Source organism: Lutra lutra, chromosome 1, assembly GCF_902655055.1.
Source record: "Lutra lutra chromosome 1, mLutLut1.2, whole genome shotgun sequence".
NCBI classification, from domain to species: Eukaryota; Metazoa; Chordata; class Mammalia; order Carnivora; family Mustelidae; genus Lutra; species Lutra lutra.
Genome location: NC_062278.1, coordinates 208,239,644 through 208,248,169, shown reverse-complemented (window position 1 = coordinate 208,248,169; position 8,526 = coordinate 208,239,644). Strand labels below are relative to the sequence as shown.

The window sequence follows — 8,526 nt, the reverse complement described above, 5'->3', positions numbered from 1 at the left end:
TTTTTTTTGGCAAGCCACGCAGCCCCGACTGGGAGGGTTTCCTGGACAGAGGTCCCCGTGGCTGCTGCCTTAAGACGTGTGGGCCGGGCGGTGGCCGCCACTCCTCTCCGGACCCAGGCCAAAGCAGGCAGAGCTGCAGCCCCAGCCGGTGCAACAGCATGGAGCTTTGGGGGGCCTACCTGCTCCTCTGCCTCTTCTCACTCCTGACCCAGGTCACCGCTGAGCAGCCAACCCCCAAGGTCAAGAAGGCTGCAAATGTCAAGAAAGGTAAGGAGGGGGACAGGGCTCCTGTCCCTTTTTGTTCACCCTCTTTGTCCTATCCCTCTTTGATCACCCTCTTTGTCACGGCTTCTTATGTTCCTTCCCTTCATTTTCCTTCTTGATAAGTCCAGGGAACTTTTGTGAGCTACCCCTGGACCCTAGGCAAATTCTTCAGTATCAGGGGCTGTTGTCAGACTTGGAAGGATCCCTGACTCTTAGAATGAGACAGAACCTTCCAGATCTTCTAAACCGACACCCACTCCCCCCATCTCCATCCTCCTATATGTTAAAGAAATCAAACCTGGGGTATGGCAATGCCAATGGGCTCTGCTTTGTAATCTCCAAACCTGGGGTTACTCCACTATAAAATGGGGATGGTGGCATTGGCCAAAAGAAAGCCGTCTGGTTAGGATTTAATGCTATAAAGCCCAGTGCTTGGCCCCTATGATCTACTTCATGCACAGGGAAAGAAAGGACCCAGTTAATTCTCCATGGGATAGCGTATCACGCAGTCTTGAGAAAACAAAAATGTGGGAACCCAAACTAGGATGCCAGGAGCAGGTTTGCATGCCCTCCATTGCCTCTGGGTTTGGGGTGTCCTTGGGTTGCCTTTGGCTGCTGCAGGGCCTGCCCTTGGAGGCCTGCGTGACTGTGGTGAGGTCACCCCAGGCTGTGTTGAGAAAACATTAGCGAAAAGCCATGGCAATGAACCGGCCTGTCACCCCCACAGAGCTTTGACGCTCTGAGGCTCCGAGAGAGAGTTCCAGGGGATGAGAATGTGGATTTAGGCAGAGAAAGGGGCAGCCAGAGCCAAGAGCCTAGAAGAGGCAAGGCGAGGGGCTGTGGGCCGTCCTCAGGCCGCTCTCTGAGCCTCCTCTGTAGATGGACAGCTGCCCGTTGGCTGTGGACTAGTGGAATGTGGAAAGGTCCCTCGGGACAGTGGAGACGCCCCCCACCTACCCACCCAGGGCTGTGACAGAGAACGGAGCAGATGTGTGGATGCCAGATAATGACCTCCAAGGTTCAGTTTATAAAGTTAAGGACAGAAAGTTCAAAACAGAATGGTTACCATGCCGACAATTATTTTGAAATGTGGGTTTATATACAACTACACATTTCCTTTTATTTATTTAATTTTTTTAAAGGTTTTATTTGTTTATTTGAAAGAGAGAGAGACAGCGAGAGAGGGAACACAAGCAGGGGGAGTGGGAGAGGGAGAAGCAGGCTTCCCGCGGAGTAGGGAGCCTGATGCAAGCCTCGATCCCAGGATTCGGGGATCATGACTGGAGCCGAAGGTAGATGCTTAACGACTGAGCCACCCAGGCACCCCCACATTTCCTTTTATGTGAGTCAGATTTTTTCTGGAAGGATCCACAAGAGTTAGTGACAGTGATTACCTCTGGGAAGAAAAACTGGGGAGCTGAAGGCAATGTCAGTCAGAAAGGAGACTGTAATGTTTTGAACTGTTTGGGTTTCTGAAAAGGTATATGCAGGTATTACCTCCCGCAAAACTTTCATGAAAAAGCAAAGAGTCAATATCACACACAACTGTGTCCATGAGCATTAGCTAAAATTACCACCCAGGGATGGTCTTCTAAAGGAGGCACAGTTCTAAAGGCAGATAATAGAATTTTTAAATGTGGAAAATAGTTGCTAACGTCTCAACTCCCAGAGATGTAGTATTTAGTTATTTCATCATGCAAATCATGTATCTCATGAAAAAGGAGAAGGCCAAACCAGAAAATGACTTGGTCCTTTCTGGTACCGCCACATGCAAACCTGGCCCTAGGGGGTCTCCACAGAGAGGGCGCCCTGGGGGCCTTCGGGACCGCTGATGACACTGGTGGAATGTTCTGTCCAGCACTGGCCTCTTCAGGAACTCGCTCCGGTGTGCTCTGACTCACCTGGTTTGCTTCCTTCCACAAGCAAATGCTTCCAGAGCGCTTTTCCACAAAGGCGCCGATATATGGGCCGAGCACCGTAGGGAAGGGTCACCACCCTGCTTGTTAAGGTGCAAATCGGCCCAGGAACTTTGGTGGCTCTCACTTGGGTGCCAGCACCATCTCGGAATCTGTTACAATCCAGGAGCCTGGGCGCCCCAACCCTGGAGATGCTGGATCTGGGGGTCGGGGGATGGGGCAGCATCTGCCTTTTCCACAAATCTCCAGTGATTCCAAGGAGCCACCAGGATTGAGAATCCCAGAAACAAACTAGCTGTAGGTGCCATGTGCACAAGTGGGGAAGGGAGTCCAGAGGAGGAAGCAACATGGTGCCTGGGATGGGGTTGGGGGGGGATGAACACATAGGGGAGGCTGGCAAAGGGAAGAGAGGATGGCTGTGTGGCAAGCTTCCCCCTTCCCCGGCCTCCAGGGTCAGGGGAGAGCTCTGGGTGCTTACAGGAGCTCATCTGCTCCTAGGCGGGAGGTGTCTCCCTTGCCGGCTGTATGAGGTCAGCTGGGGGTGATGCATGCTGGGAAGGCTCAGGTGGCTGGAGCTCTAGTGGCTGTGTGGCCACACCTGGCAGGGAGGCTCAGGTGGGCAGGATGGCTGCAGGGGGCTCACAGGCACTCAGAACAGGGACTGGGGAACCTGGAGGGTGTCCATTTCAATCACAGGCATCAGGAACCTGAGGCTCAAAAACGGAGAGGGGTAGCACAGGGCCTCCTGATTCCTCGCCCAGAGCTGTAGACATTCCCTACTCCTACACCTTCCTCGGGTGGAGCACTGTTGGTGCCTTCCTCCTTGACCAGTTCCTGGAGGACCCCTTGCACACATGGGCACCTGGGTGCAAATTACAAAGGTACCCCTCTGAGCTGCCAAACTATAGAAAGGCACCCCTTTCTCTGATCTGACCCAGCATAGCCAGGGCAAGGCTAGGGACTAGACATGAGCCCTCACTAGTCCCCTCAGCTGAGTGCCTTTGTGCAGTATCCAACTTGCACCACCTCACTTGGCACCCTGTGCTGATACATTATATGACTGGTACAGAGCTGCCATGAACTTGCCAAGACAGAGGCCCAGCACGAGGCACACATAACCCTGCCAGGCTAGTTTGCCAGCCCTAAATCCTCCCCCCCACTTTTTTTTCCCTTGCTCATCTGGGTGCTATTTTCCTCATATTTGGTAAATTGCATCACTAGTTTCTGTATATACAAGTATGTTTCTTGCTTGCATTTGTTTCCTGAGATTCTTGAGGTGCAAAAGCATCTTATGGGTGGACAAAAGCTCTGACTTCATCGCTCATGACCTTGGACTCCATGCAGGCACAGCTAAATGGACCATGGAAGCAATTCCCCGCCTTCCACCCCAAGCCACACAGCCTTTTCTGAAGCCCCTGGGATTTCAGTAAGACGGGGGTCCACCCACAGAGCCCTCCACATACACACACACACACAGAGACGCTTCCCACCTTCCCCTGCTGGCTCCCGCACAACCAGCTCCCAACAGGTCTTTGTGCTCAGGATGGCTCACGTTAGGACTCTGGTCCTGGGCTGTCACAAGGGGGTGTGGGGGATCAAGCCCAGAACCATATGCGCCCTGGGTTCAGCCAGCCCTGCCCCCTGCTGGCTCTGCGCTCTTCCATCTTCATCTGGCTCTGGTTTCCTCTTTGTGAAGCGGGACTCTCTAAGAGATGCTTATATGGGTCACAGGGTCTGTTGTGAGCCAAGTGCTGCTCACGTGCTTTCTCACTCTTAGTCTCTATTTTCTTCAGAGTCCCCTAAAGTGGGGCCATTATCATCTCCTTTCACAGATGAGCAACTTGCCCCAGGTTACTCACACCCTTGAGACCTCAGTATCCTTGCACATGCGCACCTGTTCTACCACGCCACGCCCCGGGCTGGAGCGCGTGCTCTGCTGGTCAGTGTCCCGTTGCTCCAGCCTTGGGAGGTGAACTTGGCAGGTCTCAAGGGCATCTGGTTCGGCTTCCTATGCTTTGCTCTCCTCTGGAGCTGGGAGGGTGGTTGGGGATGCCCCCCTCCCCGGCCCCTGCCAATCCCAACTCCAAACGACCCCCAGCTACACTCCTCAACAAACCACAGGTCTCTCTTGAATCAGAGCAGGTGAAGTGTGGGTCTCCGGGCAGGTGGAGAATGACAAGCGATTCCTCAGACTACCATCAGCGGGGACCGGGAGAAAGCAGTGCAAAGTATCAAGGTCTAGGGCCCTCTTTTCCCTTGTCCCCCTTGTGGTCGATAGAGCGAGGGCTTCTCCCAGCCCGTCCTTGCCCCACCCCCATCTCTCACTGCCTTCTTCACCGCTTTGTGAATGTGTCCATCCTAGATGCTGTGACCCCGAAGATGTTTGAGGAGCTCAAAAACCAGCTGGACAACCTGGCCCAGGAGGTGGCGCTGTTGAAGGAGCAGCAGGCCCTGCAGACAGGTGAACGTAGACGCGCGGGGCGGGTGGGGAGGGGAGCGCAGCCGAGAAGGGCTCAGGCAAGGGCAGCCAGGCACGTGCCTGGAAGTCTCCAGCGAGGACCGGGGCCCCAGCTGTCAGGATCCAGGGAGCCCCCTCCTCCACCTGCTCCTCTGGGGATGATCCCCCGACACGTGTGCCTATGGGAATGCTCTGGAAGGAAAAAAAGCCTCCCCATTACCGCCCATCGGAAGCATGGCCCCAGGAGCGCTGTGTGGAGCAGGGACAGCAGCCTTCCTCATGAGCCCCCAGAGGACCCTCCACTCATCCCATCCCCCACAGCCCTAAGGGGCACATTAGCGTCACTCCCCTGTGCCTCACTGCGTTTGCTGGTGCTGACGCTCTTCATCATCCTAATTATGTCAAGTCGGGGTTTATCCTACCCATTTGAAATGGGGGAAACCGAGGCACAGAGAGGTCATGTTCCTCCCCCACGCTCACCTGGTTGGTTAGTAGGCGAGGATCTGGATGGGAGCAGCTTGCCCAGTGCGCCCTGGGTGTGAGGAAAGGTGGGTTTGGGGCTTCCTGGCTCTGCGCTCACCAGACAAGCAAGTGTGGACACAGGCACACACCGGACAAGGGTGGACACAGGCACACAGCTGCAGAGCCTGGGGGCAAGGTCGGGCCCCCTCCCCAGCCAGCTCATCTTTCTCTCTCCGCCCCCCACCCCACATCATGTTCCTTTCATAGCTTCTCTATCCCACCTTCTCCTTTGTAAGTGTGCCCTGGGGAGCACAGAGAATACAAACAGTAGTAGGTAACACTCACACGTGAGCATCCTGCCGGCCTGGCACTGCTCCAAGTGCTCTACGTACAGAAAACCCCTGCTGGGGCTTATTACTATAACCCGCCTCCATTTCCCACTAAGACATGGAGTGTCTTGCTAACAGCTGGAAGGAACAGTCTTGCTCTTAGCTCTGCTATGCTGCCTTTCCAGTTATCACCTGGATTGCCCCTTCTTGGGCAATCTACAAATCTCCCTGTGGTCACAGCTACCTCTCACCTCTCACCTACACCTCTCATGCTTCTCTGACAGCATGTCCCAAACCTTGGGTCCTCTGCTCCCCTCGTGCCTCCTCAGAGACCTCCACATCCTTCTCACTGGGCAGTTTGCACCCACTTCCTCCCACCCAGGTCTCTCCTTTCAGTATGCACAGTGACCAGCTTTCTGTCCCTCTAAAGTGCCACAATCTGTCCTTCCCACCACGGAGCCTTTGTAATTGCTGTTCCAGCAGCCTGAATTGCCCCCCCCCCCCCCCGAGATCCACCTACTATATGGCATTCCTGTCTGAGAACTCTGTAATGACTCATCTCAGTCAGGCTCCTCAATTATAACTCTCACAAAATGATGTTCCTTCCTTCATCGTATTTATTGCAGTTTGTAATGATCTATTCATTTGCTTATTTAAGTCTGCCTCCCTCACTAGATGGTAAGCCCCCAGGAGCAAAGGGGCCATATTTGATTGCCTTGTCTCTTCCACCACATTGCCCACCATAGTGTCTGCCACATATCAACACTCAGGAAATTGTTGTTGAAGGGTGGACAAACACGTGATTTTGTACAACCTGCTTAACATAGCAGGTAGGGTGAAGGGGCTCTAGAAGGGAAGAGTCTACCAAGCTTTGACTTCCAGTAAGCAGAACACCTAACAGTAGCTTAAACAAAAATTGAGTCTGAGAGTGGGTAGCTCTAAGTTTTTGTTCAGAAACTTTGCCTCATGGTGCCAAAATGGCTGCCCCAGCTTCAGGCATCCTGCCGGTATTCAAGGCAAGATGTAGGAGAAAAGGTGGCCCAGCTATTTCTCAGGAGAGTGAAGGTCTCCCATTCCCACCTTATTGATCAGAGCTATATCATATGACCACCTGTAGCTTTGATGCAAGAAGGAAGATTTCCCAGCCTCTGTAGTGGAGGCAGACAAGGGAGAAGGGAATGGAGAATGGATGTTGGTTGGGTTGACCAACAGTATCTGCCCCAGAGGGAAAGTTTAGAAGCACGGTGCCATTCTGGGTGACAGTCTCCTCATCTGTAGAGTGGAAGGTGTAGGGGAAGATTACTGGGGGAGCTCTAACATCTCTCTCATGTCTAACCTTTGTGCTTGGCCAAAGTCCATATAACCTAGCCAGCACCAGCCCCCTGAGGTGAGGACTTCCTGGCACGAAGTTCATGGCAAAAGGCAGTTCTTCCATGGCAAAAGGCAGTTCTTCCCTCCCACCCCCTCCCCCATGTCTGCGGAGTCCCTGGAGGTTCACAGCCTCCCACGTTGACCGGGCTCCTCAGAATTCCACCGCCTTGACCAGAGCTGAGCCTGTCTCTACACTGGCACTGTGTGTGGTGCCCAGGAAAGGGCGGTGACCTTGAGCTAGGGGCTGTCCTCTGGCACGGGATCCGGGCTCTGCCTCAGTGTCCATCACAGCACTAGCCTGGGGTGGGGGTGGGCTGTCCAGGGCCCACAACAGGGTCGCAGAGGCGGGGACTGCAGGAGGGTGGACCGGGCCCTGGGGGTTGGCCTGGGGCTGGGGACCCTGGACACCTTGGCTGATTGCCGTCTCTTCCCCCCTTTCCCCCTCGCAGTCTGCCTGAAGGGTACCAAGGTGCACAGGAAATGCTTTCTGGCCTTCACCCAGGCCAAGACCTTCCACGAGGCGAGCGAGGACTGCATCTCGCGCGGGGGCACGCTGGGCACCCCGCAGACGGGCTCCGAGAACGACGCCCTGTACGAGTACCTGCGCCAGAGCGTGGGCGCGGAGGCCGAGATCTGGCTGGGCCTCAACGACATGGCGTCCGAGGGTGTCTGGGTGGACATGACCGGCGGCCACATCGCCTACAAGAACTGGGAGACGGAGATCACCGCGCAGCCCGACGGCGGCAAGGCCGAGAACTGCGCCGCCCTGGCCGGCGCGGCCAACGGCAAGTGGTTCGACAAGCGCTGCCGCGACAAGCTGCCCTACATCTGCCAGTTCGCCATCGTGTAGCCGCCCAGCCGGCGGGGGAGGGGGAGGGGCGGGGGGCGCGCAGCCCCGATCCCCGCTCGGCCCGCACCCCGCCCGCGCTCGCGCAAATAAAGCTGGTGCCGCTGGGCCGCGAGTGGCTGAGCCTGTGCTGGGCCGGCGGGGCCCAGAGCTCTGGGGAGGAGGAAGGGAGGAGGGGAGGAGGGGGCTAGGGAAAGAGGGGGAAGGAGAGAGTGGAGGAGGGGATGGAAGGAGAAGGGGGAGGGGGAGGAGGGGCGGAAGAGGTGGAGGGGAGCATAAGGAGGGGGAAATGAAAGAGGTGGAGAAGAGAGGAGGAGGGGGGAAGGGAGGAGGAGGAGGAGAGAGAGGAGAGGGAAAGCGAGCTGGACACACACTTCACACCACCAACGGATTCTCAGCAGGAGGACAGAAAAGAATAAGGGGAAACAGAACCCCTGACAGCTGCTGTCTTTTTCCTTTGTATAACTTCTTAACATCGCAGAATTTCCAACTTACAGAAAAGTTGCAAGAATTCCTGGATACCCTTCATCCAGATCTTCCAAATATGAACATTTCCCCATATTTGTTTTATCCTTTTATCTCCCCCCTCCCAAGCCATTTGACAGTAAATTGCAGACATGATTCCCCCTTTACCCTGAAATGCTTCAGTGTATTTACTTAGAGAGCAAGGGCATTTTCTTCCATAGGCACTATTATCAAAGTGGGGAAATTGACATCGACACAGTAATTGTCAAAGTCACAGCCCTGATTCCCACGTTCAGGTTTCCTTTTGTAAACTCCACTTCCACGTGCTGGAATCCAGTATTCCCTCCCCAACTCCAGGGAAGGGGTGACACCATCCCCTCCTGTTGTGTGGATCCATTTCTGGGATGCACTGAT

The 8,526-nt window shown here is 54.9% G+C and overlaps 1 protein-coding gene across 1 annotated transcript; it reads left to right on the top strand.

The window, feature by feature from the left end:
- Window positions 1-7,755, top strand: CLEC3B (C-type lectin domain family 3 member B). Its single transcript, XM_047696062.1, has 3 exons — window positions 1-267; window positions 4,543-4,641; window positions 7,250-7,755. The coding sequence occupies exons 1-3, from the start codon at window positions 159-161 to the stop codon at window positions 7,648-7,650; spliced, it is 609 nt and encodes a 202-aa protein (XP_047552018.1). The 5' UTR covers window positions 1-158; the 3' UTR covers window positions 7,651-7,755.
- The last annotated feature ends 771 nt before the right edge of the window (window positions 7,756-8,526 follow it).

Coding starts and splice junctions, on each gene's coding strand:
- CLEC3B (XM_047696062.1), top strand. CDS start 159: ATGGAGCTTTGGGGGGCCTACCTGCTCCTCTGCCTCTTCTCACTCCTG. Junction 268..4,542: donor GGCTGCAAATGTCAAGAAAG/GTAAGGAGGGGG, acceptor TGTCCATCCTAG/ATGCTGTGACCCCGAAGATG. Junction 4,642..7,249: donor GCAGCAGGCCCTGCAGACAG/GTGAACGTAGAC, acceptor TCCCCCTCGCAG/TCTGCCTGAAGGGTACCAAG.